At 54.2% G+C, this 22731-nt stretch overlaps 1 protein-coding gene, 1 non-coding gene and 1 pseudogene across 6 annotated transcripts; 2 read left to right on the top strand and 1 right to left on the bottom strand.

Moving 5' to 3' along the window:
• Nucleotides 1–197: 197 nt before the first annotated feature.
• On the top strand, nucleotides 198–21542 carry COA8 (cytochrome c oxidase assembly factor 8). 5 transcript variants are annotated; one of them, XM_039884334.1, is made up of 5 exons: nucleotides 198–356; nucleotides 7057–7254; nucleotides 8151–8214; nucleotides 12595–12685; nucleotides 18420–21542. In XM_039884334.1, exons 1-5 carry the CDS (start codon nucleotides 234–236, stop codon nucleotides 18592–18594), a joined length of 651 nt encoding a protein of 216 aa, XP_039740268.1. In that variant the 5' UTR covers nucleotides 198–233; the 3' UTR covers nucleotides 18595–21542. The 5 variants fall into 5 exon arrangements, with proteins under 5 accessions (XP_039740268.1, XP_039740271.1, XP_039740270.1 ...); XM_039884337.1 differs by lacking the exon at nucleotides 18420–21542 and adding an exon at nucleotides 16265–18395; XM_039884336.1 differs by lacking the exon at nucleotides 18420–21542 and adding an exon at nucleotides 15412–15806.
• LOC120619800 (uncharacterized) lies at nucleotides 2783–2901 on the bottom strand (annotated as a pseudogene).
• LOC120619917 (5S ribosomal RNA) lies at nucleotides 11826–11944 on the top strand. The gene has a single exon (XR_005657678.1). It is a non-coding gene; the product is annotated as a 5S ribosomal RNA (ribosomal RNA).
• Nucleotides 21543–22731: the final 1189 nt, after the last annotated feature.

The raw sequence follows: 22731 nt of genomic DNA on the forward strand, positions 1-22731 counted from the left end.
GCCGCGCGCAGCAGCCCGCAACGGCCGCGGCCCACCGGTGACCGCCGGGACCCGCGCGCGCCGTCCCGCCTCCCCGCGGCCCGCCCCACGCCGGGCAAGCGCACAGTCGGCCCGCCGCGCCCCGCCGCGCCCCGCCCCCGGGCTTTGCGGCCTGCCGTAAGGCAGCCCCGCGCGCTGTCGCGACTCTGCCGTGCGCCGCGGCAGCCGCGCGTGCGCGTGCGCGTGCGCGGGCCATGGCGGCCTGGCGGGACCGGCAGGGAGCCCTCCTTCCTCTGCTCTGCCGCGCCTTCACCGGCCGCGGCCGTCAGCTGGCCCCCGAGCGCGACGCTGAGTGCAGGGACGCGGCGCCCAGCCGGGTGAGCGGGGTCCCCGGAGAGGTTGGGCCGCGAGGGGTGGCCGCGGGAGGGGCGCCGGGCCAGGCCGCCCCCCTCGGACGCCCGTGGGCCCTGCACACCTGCGTGCCCCCGGCGCCGGCTGCCGAGCTCCCGGGGGCAGCGCGCGCGGCCTGGGGGACAGGCGGATGGAGAGTGCGGGGACCCGGCGCGGGGGCGCCCGGACCTCCTGGCGACGGAGCCCTCAACAGTTCCCCGTGTACACCCCCTCGCCCACCTCATCTGGTGCAACTGGGGGCGCAGCCGCCGCCCCGGGCGCTGGTGACAGAACTTTCTCTAATACAGCAGCCGGCCAGCAAGTTCGAGGATACTTATTTCTTATATTTAAAGAGCTCTTGATGTGCGCAGCATGCCCTTGGCTTCCTTAAGATTATTAGTGCTTTTCTTCAAGCGATGGCAAACTTTGCCTTCGTATTTTGTAGGAGTTCGTCATAGATTTTCTTCGTTGGAAACATGGACGCAGCTATGCGTGTTACCGGCTCAAGAGCCCCAAAGATTAGTGGCTGGCAGCAAAGGATAGCAAGAAGTTTTTATAAATTGCACTTTTTTTGGGGAAAGATAGTTTGTTCAAGGGAGTCCGGCCTTTATTCCAACTGTCGCATGGAAGTATTGACTGACGGTATAGAACAGCTGTAGATGAAATGGTGAAAGCGTGTAAATACTAACACCACACCTGCTGACAGGCTAGTGGGAGAGGCCGGACAGCCTGCCTGCAACGATAATCACGGAAGGATAAAAAACAGCTAAAGAATTCTAAAATGTGCCTGCCTGTGAATTTTCATTCCCTTGGTTTGTCCTTTTATAAACGTGGCCTTAAAGTTCTACCTAGTTTACAGTTTAGACAAGGAGTTACCAGGGCAGCTGGTCACCCAGACCCTGGGCCTGTGGCTCAGTTCTCTGTTGCAGCGGTGGCAGCGCTGACCTCTGTTCTAGAAGGTGGAAACCCACCCTCAGCTCAGTCTTGAGGCAGAAAGATCCTGAACAGGTAGATACAACGCTCTGGGAGGGCACACAACTCTAGTCTTACCGGGGGCCTGAGCCTCGGGAGTCTCTTGTGGTCCAGTGTCGAGGAAGCCAACGCTGCGCACTGCTCAACCTGTGAAGGTGACGACTGTGATGATGGGGAGAAAAGGAGCGGCTGGCCGGTGAATCAGACCTTGCCCACTTTTCTAGCATTAGGGCTTGGGTTGTTGTTTTAGTCTGCGTGCCCCATTATGCTAGACGTCGTATGGACATAAAAGAACAGCTCTTACCTCAGGGCAGTTTGCGTTTCCTGCGAGTTTGGTGCCATCTTCGGCGGCTGGTTCCCCAGGTAATTTCCCGCAGCACAGAGATTGTTGGCTTCAGACTTTGATTTTAAATGTTAGGTCTTCTTAAAAGTAGCAGGTTGGAACCTTTTGTTGTCTTCATCTAAATAGATATTTTTTGATCCCCTAAGTCTAGTTCACTCTTTATGTTTTTCATCAATTCCTGGTCCACCTGAATTAAGGAGACCTGCTTTTTAGAACCTGCACAGTTTATTCCCAACTCTGATCTCTGGGCACCAGGTTTTAATAGAAAAACATTACAGAACTTAAGAGTTAGGCACCACTTTCTTTCCAAACCCAACTTAAAAACTCAGCTCTTAAGTGTTCTCTAGTTACTTCCCACCTGCTTGTTCCTCATCTGTGTGGTTTACATCACTGATTTTTAAACTTGTCCACCCACACATTCTGAATCATCTGGAAGACTTTTAAAAATACTGGACCAACCACCAGATTCTGCTGGGATTGGTCTGTGACATGGCCTGGGCACCATATTATTTATTTTCTTGGTTTGTCTATTTTTTTTCCTCCTCCCAGGTTGATTGAGGTATAACATCAGAATTTTAAAGGTCAATTTGGTAAGCTCACAGCTTAGAGAACCATTGGTTACATCGTATTCATTAATATTTGCTTGTCCTGAATTTCACTAACATAGTAATAGTTACCATTTATTGAGCACTTGGGTACACTGTGCTTAATACATTTTAATTTATTTAATCCTCAGGATTCTGTGAAATTGGTGTTTTTATTATCCTTGTTTTACAGATGAGGAAATTTAGGCACTGGAAGATTGAATAATTTCTTCAAGATCATAATGCTTACATATAAGGAATATACATCTTATAGTTCCTGATTCCAGAGGATAATGAATTAAAATTTTTCTTCTAGTGATTTTTGGGTCGAAAAGAACAAAGAAACAGGCCAACAGCATGGAGAGCTAGTGTTTACAAATAACAAGTAATGGAACAACTGATCTCATATTTTGTTTACTTTTTTTTTTTTTTTTTTTAGGCGAGGCAACCCTTAGTTGACCTCACAGATTGCAAGGACCTTGTCAGTTTACAATCCTTTATTTTTTATTTTTTACGCCTATAGCACCTGGTTTTCCTAGGTGGTCTCCCATCTAAGTACTAACCAGGCCCGACTCTGCTTAGCTTCCGAGATCAGATGGGATCTGACTTGTTCAGGGTGGCATGGCCATAGACTGTTTACATTTTTTCTTTTAAAGCTTGTTTATTTTTTGTTCCCCTCCCATAGTTAGATTTCTTTCTGTCACCACATATTTGACCCCTTTTACCCCATCTTGCTTATACTTTTATTTAGGTGAATGATCTTCAACCCCCCCAAGTGTAGATTCAGAATAAAGATCCTAAGGAGGGACTTGAAACTCACGAGGAATGAGAAACTAGTAGTAGGTCTAGTCATAGGACTCAAAGTTAACATGAATAGTTCTAGTATTTAAAAGGCTTTCAGTAAATAGCTGGAGAAGAATTAAAGCTGGGGCAGGAGGACTTGAAAAACCACGTGTAACTCCACTGTCATAAAGTTGAGGACTTAGAAGCCGGAGAGATGAGGGGACTGAGCGGTGTTGCACAGCGGGTTCCGGACTGACACCGGAGTCTCTCTGCTCAGACCAGAGTTCTCACGGTGCCAAACCCTTTGTCCTCATCTGGTGAGACAGTTACGTGACTGCCCCTCATTCTATTCGTGCGGAGAATTACTTTATTTTTATTTTATCTTATATTATCTGTTACTTGTAAATTTAAAACGCAGTGATGGAAGAATATAAAGAATTGCTGTGCATCCAGCACGCCGCCTCCAGTTACCCGCTGTGTATCCAGCACGCCGCCTCCAGCTACCCACTGCTGGCTGTTGACTGCTTTTTTACGTTTTCGCGCTTGGCCAGTTCCCCTTCCGAGATCTATGACAAGTATCAGACATTGTATTTAATTTGTAAATATTTCACTATGTATCTTTGGAAGACATAGACTTTTAAAACAACAGTGTTGTCATACCTAAAAAATTATGGTAATTCCTTACACCTGAAAATATAGTAATTAACCAGTAAATGTCCAATGTGTAAATTTCTTTGATCGTTTTAGAAATGTCATACATGTTTTCTTTTATAATTTGCTTTTATCAGGATCCAAATAAGGTCTACACATTCCGACTGATTTTCTTTTATTTCTCTTTTAATCTGTAGGTTTTGACCCCATCCCCGTCCTTTTTTTAAAGCAGTTTATTCGGGGTGGGAAGGGTGTGTCCTTAGGAGTTCCCACTCTGGGTTTTGCCGGTTGCGTTCCCACGGGGTACTTCAGCATATTCCTCTGACCTGTGTGTTCCATACACACTGACAGCGGCGGTCTAGACGGAGCCCTGACCGCAGGCACATTGGACTTTTCTTTTGAGAAGACGATGTCCTTGGTGGTGGTGTCTTCCACGGAGATTGATTAATTTTCTGATGCTTAACTGACTTGGCACTGCTGGTGTAAGCCAGCTTGGTCCCGACGCCCTGGCCCTTCCCTGTGCTGATTGTGGCGTGCTGATTTGTCCCGCACCCATGGGGCGTGGGGGCCAGGACTCCAGCCCCCTGGCAGGTGATGGCTTTCGGTCCCGTCCCGGGGGCTAGGGCTATACACCTGGAAGCACCTGCCCGAGCACCGGACCTCGCCCGCCTGTGTCTCTCTGGTCTCCCCAGCAGCTGGCAGTGAAGCTGGGGACAGGTCTCCATGGACCCCTGGTGTCTGGGAGGAGAGCTGGGCCCGGCATGGTGCGGGCCAGGAGCAGCCACCAAAGGGCTGCCTGGCCAGGCAGTTTACAGTGAAAGCTCCACCCCACAGGTGAGGACATGCCGGCCCGGCCCTGGCCCTTGCGTGAGGAGGGATGAGTCAGGCCGCCCGCCTGAGGGACCGTCCGGTTCCGGCCCGTCTTCCCACAGCTGCCCGCCACACCGCAGGCAGGTGTTAGGTGCTCACGCTGGCAGGACCAGGGAGAACGGCAGTTACCCAGCCTCAGAGGGCTCTTCCTGCCACGAAGGGATGTCTGCCTCCCCCAGGGCCCCCCTCCGTCTTAAATAGCAGTCCCGGGGTGGGGGGGACAGGCAGACTCGGGGCGTGCGGTGGAACTACGTCTGCCACCAGCGAGGTAAACTCGTTATAGTGGAAGACAGGGTGACAGCGAGTCCACAAAGTCCACCTGAAAAGAGGGGGGTTCCCGTCAGCGGTAACTAAGAAACGTGGACGCTGAGCGAACACCCCCGGCGCCTCCACGCTTGCCGTGTGGCGTGTGCGCAGCTCCAGAGTCGGGATCGCCGGGCCGGCTCCTTCACGGCTCCTGACGGAGCCCGCAGGGGAGGAGATGCTGTTCTGGAAGGGGGAGCAGGTGAACGTGCGCGGTTAGGGTGCGGCGAGTTATTTTGCCCCTTGCCGCTGGCAGAGCTGGCATCTCCGCCGGCCATCCTCCAGCTCTGTAGCCACCCCAGCCTGCTTGGAGGAGGCGGGCAGCCCTGACCTTGGTGACACTGGCAGCCAGCATCCCTGAGCCCCGGCGGCTCTGCCTCTGCACTCACTGGGTCCCTTTGTGTGAATCGCCTTCTGTTTCTGAGACTCTAAATATCACGGAGGCAAAGGCTGTGGTGGAGAAGTCCAGAAATATTTGCAGAAAAGTAGGATATTTGAAAAGACTTGTTAAAAAAAAAAAGGAAATATGGTGATCGGATACTGTTCTTAGAATGATGGGTACAGTTTTAAAGATCTGTGGATTGCAGCCCTGCCGCTACTTTCCCAGAAGGATTCAGAAGTCAGTCTGCTGTGAAATCAGCCTATTTCGACCCTGTTAGTGGGTCGGAGTTTCAGGTCTCAAGTGTCAGACCCGGGTGTCGTCTGCCATCAGGGCCCTGTCAGCGTTCACACAGGGAGGAGGACCTCAGTCCCTTCTGTGCGACGTGCTCGCCCTTCATTTGGGACTTTCCACTTTGGCCGCGCTGCTTGTGGCCCGTCTCTACTTCCCAGTGACACTGAGCAAGACACTCTTTAGAGTGTCTTAGAAATGATGAAATGCAAAGATGTTTGAATCTGCAAGAAGAAGCGAATGTAGAATGAAATAGTCATACTGAACTAGTCAGTAGGGTGCAGTCAGTAGTCAGCGGCGGGGTGTGAGCTCTGTCATCTGTGACCTGCGGCAGCAGTGGGCACGCAGGCGGCAGCAGTGGGCACGCAGGCGACAGCTGTGTCTTGACTGCTCCCCCGCTCCCGCTCCCTTTCCGCAGCCAGCGGTCAGCCTGGCTCCCCACTTCCCCTGCAGCTCTGACTCAGCCACCCACGCCCATGCCGCCCTGGCTTCCCATCACCTGTAAGCCGTACCCCAGCACGTGCCGCGGGGTTCTGAGCGTGTATGGGGAAAGCTAGAAACTCATCAGGGACTGGCGGCTTCGTCCAGACACTTGGAAATGCCGACAGCACCTGGTCTTCCTAGGTGGTCTCCCATCCAGGTACTCCCCAGGCCCGACCCTGCAGGTGCATGTTTTGTAATGGACTGGCGACCTTCTTTCCAGGCGGCTGTACCATTTTGCATTCCCATGAGCCATGTGAAAGAGCCCAATCGTTTTATGTCCTCGACAGCACTCCTATTGTCATAGTTTTGTTTTGCTTTTTTTAGCTACGTCAGTAGGCGTGAAGTGGCGTTTTGATTTGCATTTCTCTAATGACTGATGATGCTGAATAGGCTTTTGTTTGCTTATTTGCCGTCTGTATATCTTTGCAGAAACTTTTATTTAGGTATTTTGCTCATTTTTAACTTGGATTTTCTGTTTTCTTACTGAGTTTTGAGATGTCTTTATGTGTTCTGGAAACCAGTCCTACAGATCTGCGTATATTTTCTCCCAGTCTGTAGCTGGTCTTTTCGTTTTCTTAATGGTGTCTTTAGGAGAGCAGACGATTTTAACTTCGGTGAAGTCCAATTCATCTATTTTTTGTTTTATGGATTGTGTTTTTGGTGTTGTTTCGAAGAAATCTTCGTCTAATCTAAGGTTGTATAGTTTTCTACTGTAATTTAGAAGTTTTACAATTTTAGATTTTACATTTATATCCGATTCGTTTTGAGTTAATTTTTGTATATGGTGCAAAGTACAGGGTGAGATTCTTGTTTCCCGTTACAGTGTTGGATGATTCCAGCACGGGTTGGCTACGTTCCGTATAGTGTCAGTGTTAACAGTATTTATTATAGCTCTTTTAATTTGGACATTCCTGGGCACGGTCTTAAAAAGAGTTTGCTAACGAGGGACGTTCACACATCTGGACTGTTCACCTTCTAACACCGGAGATTCGTTGAGCCATGTGCTAACCTCACGCATTTCGTTGAAGCTCTCAGGGTTCTGCCCGCCACGGAAATCTCGCCACGACTGGATAGGACCCCCAGATAAACATTCAAACCTTCGACCCGTCCACTTTTACATCCCTGAAGATGAATCGCCATCGGAGCGAAAGCTGAGAGAATTAAGACAGGAAACACAAGAGTGGAACCAACAGTTCTGGGCAAACCAGAACGTGACGTTTCTTAAGGTAAGTCTGGGTCTCGGGTCCGAATGGGAAGCAATCCAGGTGGCCACTTGGGGTGCGAAGTCTTTAGTATTTGCTTTGCCTTTCAGTCCAGCAGATTCTCCAATGTGTTGTTCAGTGTCTTTTCCTTATACCACTGGCGACGTGCCGTAGGAACTTTCGTCTGTGTAATTAGCGGGTGGCAAACTGGTTTGGTTATGTATACATCATTTCAACACAGTTCCAAGAGGTTATGGACGGCGTTAAACTGTTGGTGGTGTCTCGGTCCTCGCTTCTCTCTCTCTCTCTCTCTCCCTCCCTCTCTCTCACGCACACATACACACGTATATGTATGTATGTATGCATATAATTTTAAAATGGATATGTAATTGTACATAAGAAATATCGATCATTCATCGAATCACAAATCGTGAGACTTTCAAGGAAGAGGAGCATCAGAGCCAGAACTGGAACTCCACGTTCTACGTGTGTAGGGGGGTGTGTGTGTGTGTGCAGGGTTTCTGTCATCTGTCGTCATTCTTCCCGAGAATTCGGAATTCTTAGCATTCTCGTAAATAAATTATGTGAGAAAGAAGTGTAAATATTCTAATCCAGAAGAAAAACATTTAAGTTTTATTTGTTTATTCATTTGGGCAGACTCAGTCAAATGGAGTGTTTTTATTTTATTCTACGGATTTTATAAACAAACAGTGCCTCCCAAAGTTTATTAAACATCTTATTTCAAATCCTACTTCAAGCATGAAACTTGTAGCCGAATTCAGGTGGTTTAAACAGGCTTTGAGAGGCCACCTCTCACGGCCTCCACTCCAGACCTCTCCAGACCACTACGAGCTGTGTCCTGGCTGGGGGGGTGGGGGGCGGGGGGCCCACAGAGCTGTCTCACAGTTGTCTTCTTTCAGGAAAAAGAAGAATTTATTCACTCAAGACTAAAAGCCAAAGGCCTGGGACTAAGAGCTGAATCAGGTTAGTTCGTTTGTTCTTTTCCTGCTAACGTCGTTTTTGTTTGAGTAACTACACAAGGAGATAGAGGGGTGTTGAGTGGAGGAGAGAAAGTTCAGGGGGCCGCTCCCCGTCCTGTTGGGGGCAGGTGCCTGAGGGCGCACTCAGTGGGACACACGCCTGTCTTCCTCCCTCCCCCTTTTCTCTCTTTGGGTGATATCAGCCCTCTGGTCATTCTAGGTCATTCTGACTCATGACCTCCCTCTGACCTTTGGACTTAGGTCCTGAGGTCCCGTGGCTTCTGCCACCTGTCACCCGCACCAGCTCCCCTTGCCGTGTTCCTGATCTCGGTTCCTGGTCCTGCAGCTCACATGAGCCGGAAACTAGGGAGTCCACCTCAGAGCCTCTCCCGAATCACGCGTCTCCGGCAGGCTCCCCCCGCCGAGACCGTCTGCTCATCTGCACCGCTCCCTCTGCCCTTTTAACATGGCTTCCGTTCAGCTCGTGTTCATTCTCTGCCTGTTGCAGTAACTTCCTAATTGGTTCCTTGGCCTCCAGTCTTTAAGTCAGGGGAGGGCAAGACTGTTCTGTACAGGGCTACATAGTAGGTCGTCGGTCTTTGTGGGCCACAAGGTGTTTAACCCGTTCAGCTCTGCTTTGTGGTGTGTAAGCAGCCCTGGAAAACACATGAACGAATGGGTGACGTGTCCCAGTGAAGCAGTATTTACGGGCGTGCGGGCTGTGGCTTGTCTGCTCCCGCCCTAAATCCATTCTTTGCAGTGAAGCCAGACTGTCCTTCCCCAAATTCAAATCTGACACTTGCCGCTTAGCTTAAGTTTTGGATCCCTCATGTCTGCAGAATGACAGCTGTGCCCGTCCCCTGCCCCCTCCTCCACATCCTGTCCCCCGTACCATGCACTAGATGTGCCACGAGTGGCAGACTGCACCCAGCTCCCTCTGCCCACCATGCCACCCTTTCCCTTCGGACGGAAAGGCTAGTGCTCACAATAACCGTCAGCCATTTTCTCCTGGTGCTGACAAGGCCTGAGTCACATTCCAGACTGTTCGTTAGACAGGTGTCTGCTGTCAAAACATTGTTCTAATGGAAAATCCAAAACCATTGGCCCCAAAGTCAAGTGTGTTGCTGGGCCGAAGCACTCAGCCTCGCCTGGCTTCCTTTGTTGTAAGCGGGGAGGGGACGCGGAGTGACCCCCGCTGGGCGAGCATGGAGAAACAGGTCACAGTTCCAGGTCCTGACTGTGCCTAGTTCTGTGCTCAGCCCTTTGCCCATGTCATCACATGGTGACCACCGAAGCAGGCACCGTTACTTTATAGTTCTCAGGCGAGGGCAAGTCCCACAGGAGTGAGTGGCAGGGCCTGGGCTCTGGCCTGGAGAACTGGGTCCGAGGGCTTGCCGGCAACAGTGGCTTGCAGCTCACCCCGCGATGTCCGAGCTTTGTGGGCCGCAGACACTGCACCCCGGTCAGGCGTGCGCCAGCCCCCTCGTCTGCCGTCAGGGTCCGGCGGGGCTGGGTGGGCGCCTGTGGGGAGACAGACAGGTGGGAGGGACTGTTTTCAGTCTTCCTGTTTATATATGTCACAGTTTATATATATGTTGATGGCTTTACTCAGTATCGAAAGGCTGGCCTGAGATTTAAAAATTAATTTGGTAACAAAACAGGAAAAACTGTATTGTGGGAAGGACACACGAAGGGAGGCGTCTGCTCTGCCAGCTGTTTAGACATGTACCAGGCTGCAGTGACAGACGTGGGGAAGGGCTCGAACGGGTTCGTCACCTCAGTGGGCAGGAACGCTCACGTGATGGGGGAGTGTGCGGCCCCGCAGAACCGGGAACGGGGGTTCGTTTAACGAGTGACACTGGAGAAACTAATGACTTTTGGCCCCAAAAGATACATTTAGATTCATGCCCCCAATACTACAAATTTATTCCAATGGATCTAAAAGGTAATTATTAAAAATCAATCGTTTATGGGTTAAAATGTTAAATACGCAGCTCCTGGCCGCAGAGTCGCTCCGAGCTTGATGGGTAACGGAGAGATGGCCGTGAAGACTGACCTTGACCTCGGCCGTGTGTGTTCACACGGGCTTCCTTTGACCCTTCGGTAGAGGAGAGCTTGCTGAGGGGACACAGTGGCTTCGACCTGTACTCAGAGGGCACTGGGGGAGCTAGGACATGCTCTCTCCCTGTTTCAGGTCCTGTCTGTGTTCAGCATTCCCCGTGTGAACAGACATTCTCCCGCCCAAGGCCGAGGAAGCGGCCAGCCCGAGGCTCTCCCGAGGCACTCGGCTGGTGGGGTGATGTCCCAGGATAGCAGAGGCCCAGCGTGAGGGCTGTGTTGAATGAGCATGGCTGCTGCCATGGAAACGGGCTGGAGGCGGCGGAAGGACTGCGCCCAGCAGACAAAGGGGAACAAGCTCATGTGAACAGAGATTGGGGGCGTTTGCGACAGAGATGAAGGGGCAGCCTGGACCCTATGAAAGGCCTGAGAAATATGTAAAAATAACAAAACACCTGTAGACGCACAGGATGATGCCAAGAAGAAAAATCGCTCCACCTCTGAATTGTACCATGCGCGTTAAAGCAGAACCGGGCCTCATCCTCTGCTTACTGAACGCGCAGGGCTGTTCGGCGAGCGGCCTCGGTGCCGGTGCACTGCTCATGGATGCTGGTGGCAGCAGGAAACGCCCCACCGTTTTCCCAGGACCTAGCTCCCTTTAGTACCCGCCTGCCGAGAACAGGGAAGTCATGACACACACCACTGAGAATTCATCCTAGAGGAAAACACGCCAGACACAGGAAAACCTGTGTGTTCCTGGTAGTGTTTTCACTGCAGAAGAATGGGGACTCTCTAACTGCCCAGGAACGGCGGCCAGATGAGGCTGTGGTGGCCCTGCACCGGGTGGCCACGGGAAGGTTCCGCAGCAATGCAGAGAAAGTAATGACTTAATCTCAGATACAGACAGCAGAATGCCGTGACTTCAGCTCTGCCCGTCCCCAAATGAAGTCTCGTTTGCAGAGCAGGCAATGCTGTGGGAGGATTCTTGCCTCCGGTTTCTGTTATCGCTGACGTGTTCATGTGGTGGAGGAGAAAAGCAGCCATCGAGATGGGTTTACTGTAAGTCAGCTGGTGCTTAGGAACCACCCGCCCGGTTTTCAGCGAGTATCCTGTCACTCACTCTGAGTCGGCTTCACAGCGCAGGCAGTAGGACAGGTGCAGAATCTAAACCAGACAGCTTCCGTGGTGCTTCTGGGGGTGTGTTGGGGCAAGACACGAAACCAGAGCCAGGGCTGGAGGTGGCACCAGCCTGTCTTCACAGCTCTGGGGCTTCTGCTGTCCTGCCAGCAGCGGTAGTGGGTGAGCGCGTCTGTGCCGCCCACCACCGCCTGGCTGGAGCTCAGAGTGACCCAGAGCAGCGGCCCACGATTCAGAGATAAGAGGTCACTGCCCCAGCCAAGTGCAGCCGCTAAGCCTCGCTCTCAGGAGGGCACCCCATCCTCCCAGTCCCTCGTGCTGTGGCGAGTGGCTGAAGAGGTGCCAGGGAGCCGACTGGCCTGAAGCCCCAGCACCACTGCTCAAAAGGTGCTGATGCTCTCGGGGCCTGAAGCCGTGACAGTCTACAGCCATGCCACCCTGGATGCGCCCAATCTCGTCTGATCTCGGAGGCTAAGCAGGGTCGGGCCTGGTTAGTACTTGGATGGGAGACCATCTAGGAAGACCGGGTGCTGTAGACGTAAACAAAAATTAAAAAGCTCTGTGCCTGCCTCTCACTCTCCGCTCGGCCTCGGCTGTGCCCAGACACGGTTTTCTCCCCTTTCTCTGCCCGCTTCATGGCCCAGCTTAAATGTCCCCTTCCCTGGGGCCTTTGGCTTTCCTCCCAACCTGGCAGCTACTCGTTCCCTTTCTTGCCCCACTTACCCTCCATTCGTTCACTTACCAAACATCTGCCAGGCGCCAGGCCCGGCGCCGGGACGAGAGGTGGGTGGCGGGTGAGGCAGCCGTGGCCCCCTCCGAGGAGCCGACATTCTCATGTGGGACGGAAGGGCGACCAGAAAACAGTCAGTATTAAGTTCAAAACCAAGAGCAGGGGACATCTCATTTATTTCGGTCTTTCATTGCTTTCGACCAAGTTTGGTAGTTCAGTGTACCGTCTTCCACTTGCTCTCAAATTTATTCCTAAGTCTCTCATTCTTTTTGACGCTATCGTAGATGGAATTCTTTTTTGAGTTTCATTTTCATAGTGTTTATTTCTGGTGTATAGAAATACAGTTGCTGTTCGTGTATTGATCTTGTATCCTGCAACCTTGCTAAACTCGTTTCTTTAGATCAATAGTTGTTTGTGAGTTCCTTAAATATTAATGTTTAAGTTGAAATTTATTTTCAGGTCAGAAAGCAACATTGAATGCAGAAGAAATGGCTGACTTTTACAAGGAATTTTTAAGTAAAAATTTTCAGAAGCACATGGATTATAACAGGTAGGAATTTTCTTTTTTCCTAAAAATTTGAACATCACAGCCGTGTGGCATAGGATCATCTTACCTGAGTTCATGCTTGCCTCGATGGGAGAGTGGCTGTAAACTCTGTGTTTGTATTTTAAACGAGATGGGCAGTGTCCAGGACGCCTGGACAGCAGGTTCAGATGGCACCTCCTGCTGAATGGACCCTGGGCTCCCTGGAGAAGGGGGCCTGGGCCAGGAGCAGCACAGGCCGAGGCGGCTGCTTGTGTCTGAGACCAGGGAGGCTCGGAGACCAGCAGGGTCACGTGAAAGCGGCTCGGGGCCAGTGGGAGGCTTCTCATGGGCCAGAGGTGACGCCGTTTCAGCTGCGTGGGAAAATGACTCAGTGGATTAAAAATATATCCAATAACAAACATCTTTGCGATCATAATGATACTGACTGGGTCAGCTCTAGGGGTTGCTAGGCAGCCACCTAGTCATTCTGAGACTCGGTGAACAGAGGAGACCCCAGAGATCCTGCCTGTCACGTCCTGACTGCTTGGGCCAGCCGGGCTTGTAGGAGACAGATGGCGGCTGACGCAGGAGGGAGGCAGTTAGAGAATTAGCTTCTTCCTAAGGAAGTAATGGGCTTGGGCAGCGATCATGCACCACAGCTGCTAAAACCCCTGGGCGGGAAAGCTGACGGGCCCTTAGCGTGGATGGGTCAGGCTGGTCGCACCTGAGCCCGGTGCATGTTCACGCCCAGGTGGGGCGGCCGCCCCTTGCCTCTGAGGTGGGACGAAGTATGCGCACCGCCCAGAGCCGTTCTCACCGAAACGGGGAGTCGGGCCTCGTCGGGCCTCCCTACCCAGTGCCCTCCCCCAGGAGGAAGCTGGAAGGGTGCGTGTCGCGGGAGGGCTTCTAGAAGGCCGTGTTCGAAACAGGAGCCTGAAGATACAGCCCCAGAGTGTTGGGAATTCTGCAGGACAAACGATCCAGTTTCAGCAAGTAACTAGAATTTTAAAAAAAGGGGCGGGAGAGGAACTACTGTAGGTTACAGGAGACTTCACTGCAGTGTGTGGGCCACGTCTGGGTTCTGATCAGGATAAACCACCTGTAAAAAGATATTTTTGACAGTCAGGAAATTCAACAGTGCCTCTATATTAGGTTGTATTGATAAGTTATTTTATCAGATGCAGTGATGGTATTCTGGGTATGTGTTTTTAAAAAAGGTTTCAGCGACACATAGTGGTGTGTATTTCCAGGTGAAATAGCAGGATATCGTGTATTTGCTTTAAAATACAACAGCGACAGCGTCGCGTCGGGCAGGCGAGGCCAGGTCTAGAGATGGGCGGTGGTGGCTGAGGCTGGGTGGCTCCGGAGACAGCACTGGCGCTAGTGCGGCCACATGGGACTCTGAGCTGGTTAAGTCATTTGGTCAGGCCAGCGTTAATTCCATTTCTCTGGACCGTGGGTTCCCGATGGGGACACGGCGCGTTTGCGCCGTGCGTCTCCCCCATAGGCCGATGTGTGCTGCGCGGCAGTTGGCGCTCGGAGCAGAGAGAACCAGCCTCGCCTAAGTCAGGTTTAGTGCAGCCCCCTCCCCACCCCGTGCCCCACCGCCTCCCGCCCCACCTTCCCTGCGGAAACAGGGAAGGCTCAGTTTGCCTTTCCCCACCTATCAGATCGCGTTGCCGTATGGGTGGTGCGGAATCTGGCTTTTCCTTAATGGAGGAACTTTATCTTGAAGGGCTACTACTTTTGTTTTTTCTGGGAGCCTTATTTGTCTAGGGCACCACTTCCCACTTACGGCACCACCCAAGTGGGCAGAAATGCAGAGCTCGTTCTCAGGCGGAGGGGGCTTCTGTCTAGCTGTGCGAGGCTCCAGAAAGCGAGCGTTTGCACCTCCGCCGTGCCTCGCCGAGCCCTCAGTCACTCCTCTTACACGGACCGGCAGTCAGCCCTGACCAGACTGCAGTAGGAGTTCCACGTTCACGCCTTAGCGCGTGGCCGAAAAGCGCTGGAACTGGCATCGCGGCTTCCAAGGGCTTAGCTCTGAGCCTGGAACGTGTGTGTTCCTCTGGACATGTCCCCAGCTTCGCCCGTTCAGCCGCAGACAGTGGGAGAGTTTGCAGGTTTTGGCACGTTCTGTAAGTAACTCGGGACAGCAAGCCTGTGACCGTGTGAACTCCGTCACAGTATTTGTGTGAGAAGCTGTGGAATTACCTCCTTAGAGAGACAAATTCCACAAAAGCTCAGACCATCTAGAAAAAGAGGACGCGGAGCTTTACAGTGTTGGCACTTGCGATAAATTAGCTTCTCACGGTGGAGTACTTTTGTCGTGTGCTCCTCACGCAGATAAGGTGCCAAGGCCAGCATGGCCCCCCCCGGGCTCCCCCAGAGCCTGCCAGTCCTGCTCCCGTCGCTCAGCAGTCATTTCTCCGACAATGCCGCTGGGCCCCAGGCCGCTGAGGGCTCTTTTGGAGTCTTCTGGCCAAAACCAGCGGAGGACTGCAGTGGCCTCCAGGACTGGGAAAAGGGCGGTGTTGGGGTGCACCACGCCTCATTCCCAGCCTGAGGAATCCAGGTGGGGGGCAGGAAGGCCTGTATGGACGGTGTAGCCTTCCTAAGCCGGAAAGGGAGGAGGCTGCAGGAGAGGTGGAGGAGCGGGCGGGGGGCCTCTGGCTGGGCGCTCGCCCCGGACACTGGCGCTGGTCCCCAGATGCCGGCCGTGGCTCCCACGTGCTTGTCCTGTTCCTCTGTAGAGACTGGTACAAGCGCAATTTTGCCATCACCTTCTTCATGGGAAAAGTGGCCCTGGAGAGGATTTGGAACAAGTTTAGACCGAAACAAAAGAAGACCAGCAGTTAGGGGCCCCCGAGGAGCGGCCGTCCCAGGGGTGCGTTTCATGGTGGACCTGCGACCTGCGCGCGACCGAGCCGCACGGCCCTTGGCTCCCGTCCGTGCACAGCGGGCGGGACGAAGTGGGTCCTGCCGTACTGCGGCCACGCGCTCTGTCCTGATGGAGACTCCCAGGCGGGCTCTTGGTCACCGAAGTGATGTTAAATAAAGCCCCAGCAGCGTGTGCCTGTGTGCTTTTTAATTACGACAGTTTGAAATTGAACAATATAAAAACATAAATAAAATTTTACCTGACAAATTTGACTGCGCTGGTGGGAGGGATTTGGAAGCTGTCTGTGGTGTCGCTGGGCCCTCACGTGACCAGCCAGCGTGACGTTGGAGGTCCCGGGCCTCACCCTGATGGAATGCAGCTGCCCCACCCGCTCGCACGTGCAGACCTGCAAGCCAGGGCAGCCCCTCTGTCAGGGCCTCGGTGCCCTTTGCTCCAGCGGGGTCCCAGAGCTCCCCTAAACAACTTGCTCCTGGCTTGTGTCCCTCTGTTAAATTTTTTTAAAGTCAGCATCGTTTTCAGTAGGGTTGTGTGGTCATGAAGTGAGGCTGTTCGTCTTGCGTCGTGGAGCTGTGTGGCGCATGGGGTTGGGGGGGTCACCGCCTGCGGGAGGGTACACCTGCGTCACAGCCAGGCCATGTCCGTAAGTGTGCCCTCTGAGGATGGACAAGATACGTGGAGTTAACCAAAAGCGACTTGGCCAACAGCCTTGATTCCCGAACGAGGCAGTGGGGCGTGGAACCGGAGCCCGCTCGTCCCCGCCGAGGCCTTCAGGGGCCATGCGGGGCAGGGCGAGTGTGAGAACCTCGCCAGCCATGTCCAAGGGCCACACGCTGCCTGCCCAACGCCAGCTTTCCTAGAGGACCCTGCGCTGGGTCAGGCTCACTTTGCAGCCTGTGAGTCCGGGATTCTGCCGACCGAGGTCCCTGGAGAGAGCGGTCCCCACACCACACAGCATCACCGGGGTTTCATGAAGATAACACCGTGTCATCCGCTCCACGGCTGCTGTGAAACACAGACTCTCAGCCTGTCACTAGTGTGTGCGACACTGCGTCTGCAGAGGGACGAGGGAGGAGGCGGCAACCAGCAGGGTTGGGGACCCAGACAGGCCCCTGGTCCGTGTGGGCCCGGGAGGCAGGAAGTGTTCCCTAATTGCCGCTCCTTCTCTCTCCCCGGCAAATCCACACCCTGACTTTAAGGGCGTTGAAAGCTCATCTTTGCCCTGGACGACGTGACGTCGGGAACAAATGGCACCTTTCAGTGGTGTCAGTTCTCATCTTTGCACCCCCATTCCTGGGATTCTGACAGAGACTTTCTGTAGTGACAGCGACAGACAGGCGGCCCGTCCTTCGAGAGCACGTTTGTTTCTCAGGAAACCGAACTGCAGTGTGGTTGGTGGTGGACATGTGTGCGCGAGTGGTCACTGCATCAGCAGAAACTGTTACAGATATGTCGTATGGCTTGTTACGTGTCACTACCCGTGACGGAGAGGGGGGACACGAGAATGTGATGGATTCGTAGCCTCTGGGATGACAGCAGCCACGCAGGGGCTGCGGATCAGGGGCCCTTCCAGACGCAGGGTGCCCTGAACCGCACTCGGAGAGCCCGGGGTCACTCGTCCCAGGGTGTTGGCCTGGCATCCAGGCAGCGTGATGGGCCCTTGAACAGATGGACGCTGCCTTCCGCTGGCGGCTGGGGACCCACACAGTATTTACATCGTACAGGAGACTCTCCGACCGTCGCCCTTCCTGCTGCTTTCTGAATCTACCTGTTGAGCTCCTCAGGGCTCCCGGGGACAAGCCTCTCGAGATGTCCAGGGTCAGAAACCCACTCAGATGGGTGGGCCAGGACGGTAACCGTCAGAACCTAGAGCTCTTCCAAAGCAGACCCCCCAAGCCCTGCAGCGGGGAGCCCGAGAGGCCGGGCCGTGGGGCTCTGTCCACCCGTTGCCTCTTTTGATGGAGTGCTGGGCCTTGGGCGGGTCACTGTCCCGCAGGCAGAGCGACTGAGGTGGCCAGTAACCTGCAGAGTCTTCAGGCTCTCACCCCACCAGAGTCCCTCAGACCTGAAGCCACGGAGATGCTGCTCCAAGGATGCTTTTAAAAGTGTGGCTTAAAAGCAAACGTATATTCTGTAATCAGACAAGGCGAAGCGTATGTGGCTCCTCGACTCTGCAGAGTAAAAATTGGGACAGCGAGGCTTCCTTGACAGTTGTCAGAAGGAGCAGTGCCCCACAGTGAGTGTCCGGGCTTGGAGGGGAAGTGGCAGTAGCGATGGGACGGTGACCGATGCCCGGGCTGCAGGGCGCCGAGCCGTTCCCCGCAGCATCTCCACGGGAAGGACGTGATGGCTCCCCGGGGGTCGGCAGGCGGGTTAGCGACGCGGGGCCTAAGTGTGGTTAGAATCTCAGAACCCGTGCGTTGTTTTTTTGTGTAACAATTTAATTTAATGCCGCAAGTTTGACTTTTCATGTTGACTGTTGCTAGGTTCTTAAATGCTCTGAATGAATTAACGAGAAGTGACAGCGCTATTTTCCTCCTCCTTGGATTCTTAAACATTTAAATGATTGTGGCAAATGTTACTTTAAGTCACAAATAAATGTAAATCGTAATTAAGGTTATTTCGATCCTAAAATTTGTGTGCTCAATTAAGAAGGAACTAGGTTGTTTTGAGATGGCTCTCCATCACAGCCACATTCAAGTAAAATACTTTAGCGGATTTTAAATAATTATAGAATAAAGGTCACCCAGTGATGTGTTTTTGTATTGCTTTTCCCAGGAAACGTCTGTGATAAAATGTAATGCTTCTGTTTCCTGAATTAAAATGTAAACTAAAGTAGCCTCTCTCTGTCCTGTGTGACAGGTGGTTTGTGGTCATTGGTGTTTTTAATTGCTCATATTCACCTACAAAAGGAGAATCCAGGTGTGGCCATCGGAAGTGCAGTGGGGACTCTCAGGTCACTGGCTACGTGTCCGATCGTAACGTCTTCCCTCGCTCTGTTTTAACCCTAAAACTGTATCGGAAAGCCTGCCGCTGAGGGAGCGAAGGGTCTCGATAACGTAGCTGCCCCTGCAGCCTGTCTTAGGTGTTGGCGTCACACCGGGCAGAGCCGGTGACAGGGTTCGGCACCGCGTGTCAGGGACGGCGTCTGGCACCTAACCAGTTCTTCACAAATGCTCAATTACAGTGACCCATAAGTCATCCAGAGGGGCTGGTTTCTGAGCACTGAAGGTCTCGGCGGGCAAGTTGGCTAAAAGCCGGTGTGTCATGGCGGAGCAGAGCCCCCGGTGCCGGCCAGGAGAGCGAGGGGACATGCCTTCGGCCTCCACGTCCGTGGCTGTGGGTGCACGGTGGGCCCTTGGGCATCGTCTGTGCAGACCGGAGGTCTCTTGTGGCCCCCGCCCGAACGTCCGCACTCGCGCTGGCTTTGGGCCTGCAGCCTCACACCGGCTCTTCAGGGCACACAGACCGCATCTGGTCGCGAAGAGGCCTCGCCCAGGTGTCCGGCAGCCTCGGCCTCGGCCTCGCGAGTTCTCCTCTGTCGCTCCAAGGACGTGGCGTTGGCGGCCCTTCCCCGGCCGGCCTGGGGCGGTTTCCACGGCGAGGGCAGCGGCTCGGTGCTCAGAGGCGTCCAGCCTGGAGGACGCCCGCGCACGGCCCCCCATCCCGCAGCTTCGCACACTGGTTAGACTTCTGATGAACCCCAGCCTCGTGGGATGTCGTGTGATAAAACCTCCCCGCCAGCAAGCCCGTTGGGGGCTGCTGAGCCCTGTCAGAGCCCCTCTCCGACTCCGTCTTCCCGCCTTACGTTTTGTTCCAGAGTCATTGCCTTTCAGCAACTTACATGTCTTCAGAGTGTGCTCTGGCACCTTCGTTTCTTCCCAGGTGTTTCACACCGATCAGGGGCTCGTCCTCCATCCCGTACAGCCGGGGAGCCCACCGGAGCGGTGTCTGCCTGGGGATGCACTTCTCCGGGGACCCCGGGTGTGCGCCGCCTCCTGCTGGCCAGCTGTCCACTGCACGCACCTGCAGCGAGAGGGAGGAGGGGACCAAGTCTGTCAGCTTTCACTCGTCCTGCGAATACGGTGCCCGCTCACTGCTGGGCACGAGGCTACCAAGTGGTGATTTGTTGTTGTGTATATCCTCAGCTTTCTCTTAAAAACATTTTTTTATGAGTTTTTTTTGAGCCGAACTGATGACATATGCCGGAGAGCAAGATCTCAGACAGATGCTCCCTCTCACAGCCTCACTTTCCGCTGCAGAAGTGTCTCCACTGAAAACGTGCAGCGACAGTACCTGAGTGATGGTTAACAAAATAACGTCTTGCAAGAATCTCAAAAGAAATAGCACCGTGGAATCGATGGCCAGATGTTAAAACCTGGAATTTCAAGTGAGGCCATACAGCCCTATGCTCCTGCACAAACCGCCTCTCATGCTGCGCACCTGTCCTGATGCCCCTGGAGCCTCCGGCTTAGCCAGGCACTTGCCTGGATCTCTTGGTCTGCAGGAGGGGACTGCCTAAAGAACTAGGAGCTGTCCGGGGGACACCACTGTCCAAGGGACTGACCCTCTGACCAGAGCCCTGCCATCCCCATGGCTGCGAGTGGCCCAGCACAGTGCCCTCCTGGCCTGTAGAGATGGAGGTAGCCTGGAGGGGCAGCAAGGGTGACCCTGTCATGCCCTCTTCTGGGAGCAAACCTGGACCCCAGCCCAGGGAAGGCAGGTCAGCCTGGGGTTGCTGGCAGGGCCCCGTCCATGGGAAGGGGGACAGGTGACAGTGTAGGTAGACAGCTGGGCGTGCCCCACCGTTGCTGGGAGGCCCTTCTGTGTGGCCTCCAGGAAGCCTGACCCTCGTGCACAGCCACCTCCCATGGGGTGGATGAGCCTCACCTGAGAGATGCCATGAGGCCCAGGGCCAGGTGGACACAAGACGATTGTGTGTGAGAGACAGCACGCATGACGTGAAACTTACCGTTTCTAAGTGTATAGCTCAGCGGCATGCAGTACGTTCATGTGGTCGTGGGACCAGCACCGCCTTCTGTCCCCAGGACTTCTTCATCTCCCCAGACAGGACCTCTGCCCGCATGATACACGAACTCCCCATTCTGCTTTCTGTCTCTAAATTCCACTGCTCCAGGGACCTCGTGTTAGTGGAGTCACCCAGCTTATCCCGCTGAGCGCGATGGCCTCAGGTGGACACAAGACGATTGTGTGTGAGGATGGGTTTGTTCGCAGACAGAGGTTCTAGGTGCCAGTCTCAGCTCTGGCAGCTAAGTGCCCTGGGCCTCAGACACCTTGTAGGCTGGGAATAGTGAGCCCTCGCAGCAGAGGGCATGTGATGGCATTCTGTTTGGGGTCCTGTACAGCAGGGTCCTCACTTCTTCATTCAGCAAATGCACACGAACACCTCCCGAGTGCCAAGCCCTGTTCTAGGCACTGGGAGTGGAGCAGTGAATGAGACAGAAGGACAGCAGCCATCATGGGTCATCTGCTGTCTTGTGTCCCCAGGGCCCTCTGCCCACATCGGGGACAGCCTTGCGGGATTCATTTCATGAATCTTCCAGAAAAGTGACATTTGGTTCATTTCATGAATCTTCCAGAAAAATTTCTTTCCTTTGATGCCATTGAAAATAACTTGATCGATGTTCCAGAAGCGTTCAGGTTGTTGCAGACTGCATCTGCAGCCACTCGGCTATTGATTTTCAGCGATGGTTGTCCTCACTTTGTCCTGAGTCAGTCCTCAGGCGAAAGAATGCAGAATGGGCTGCTGGAGGAGGGGTGAGATGGGTGGGTGTGGTCGGCCGGTGTCCAGAGCTGGATTCTATTCAGGTATTTGGGGGTTATAAGACCCCCAGCACACCCCTCCTCCCCACCCCAGCACACACTGACCCCCAAAGTCCAGTTTGCCATCAGAACAGAAGGGTCCACACAGATGCAGAGTTGTAGGTGGAGAGACCGCTGTGAAGAACTGCTTGTTTGTTCCTTTATCTCATCCCGGTCCCCTGCTTCCGCCTTGCCCTTACCAGCCACCATGGCGAAGCAACAGGCGGCTCGCTGGCCCATCTGTGGGAAAACCAGTTACAAGAGAAGGCTACATCCCGTCATGTCCCCAGTGCCTCCCCAGGCCAGGCGTCAGGGCTTCAGGGTGGGGGCGTCCATCCTACAGAGTGATGGCGGGACGCCTAGCAGGACCACCCGCACAGACCCAGCTCCTCACCGCGGCCGGAGCTGGTCTTCCAGGTCAGAGCAGGACCCCCGTCAGCACAGGGTCCTGCTGCATCTGGTGCCAACCGGAATCTGACCGTCTGGTCATGGGGCCATGAGGCCCGGCGGTCACCGAGGGTCGTGACGGCCCAGCCCAGTGGCCTCTGCATGGGCAGAGCCGAGTGTGTCTTCATCCCTGCCCCGGTGCCTCACACGCTGCCTGGCGCAGGGTGGCCTTGGACAGACACATGTGCCGAGCCAGCACCGTTGTGGCCCCGGCCCTCTCACCAAACAGTAATAGGGAGCAAGTGTTACTATGCCAGGCTTGGTCCTCAGGGTTTATTACATGGATTTGAGGCATCCTCCGAACAGATGGGGCACTGGGGATGCAGCCTGTCCACACAGCACAGGAACAGACAGCTGGGCCACTCTGTGCTGCTGCCGGTTGGAATGCGGCTCTGCTCTGATTGGCCCAGCCGCCGTGGGCCCGCCCCCTGGCCTATCAGGTGCAGCAGGGAGGACGGCGCTGTCCAGTGGGTGGTTGGAGGGGTCATTCATTCAGTCTATGATGCACCCGCGTAGCCACGGCCACAGCTGGCAGAAATCCCTCAGGGGACGACAACGTATGCAGTAAGGGCGTAGGTTATATCAAGTACGTGTCGCCAGAGGCTCAGTGCTGTGGAACAAGCAGCGGGCTAGGGAGTTGGGGCTGAGCAGATGGCAAGAGAGCCAGGTTGGGATCTGGGCAAGAGTGCCGATGGCCATGGGGCCGCAGTGTGCCTGGCAGGGCCGAGAGCAGCAGGACGGCCAGCCAGTGTGGTGGGTGGTAGGAGCCAGGGCAGAGCAGTGTGGGAGGAGACGGGCCAGGGCCTTGCTGGCCACCGCAGAGAGGCTGGCCTTTCCCTGAGTGCATTGGGGAGCCACTGAGGGCTTCAAGCAAGGGCGGGGCGCAGCCGGGTCAGCCTGCCAG

The sequence above is a fragment of the Pteropus medius genome, unplaced genomic scaffold, assembly GCF_902729225.1.
Source record: "Pteropus medius unplaced genomic scaffold, Ma_sr-lr_union100, whole genome shotgun sequence".
Taxonomy (NCBI): domain Eukaryota; kingdom Metazoa; phylum Chordata; class Mammalia; order Chiroptera; family Pteropodidae; genus Pteropus; species Pteropus medius.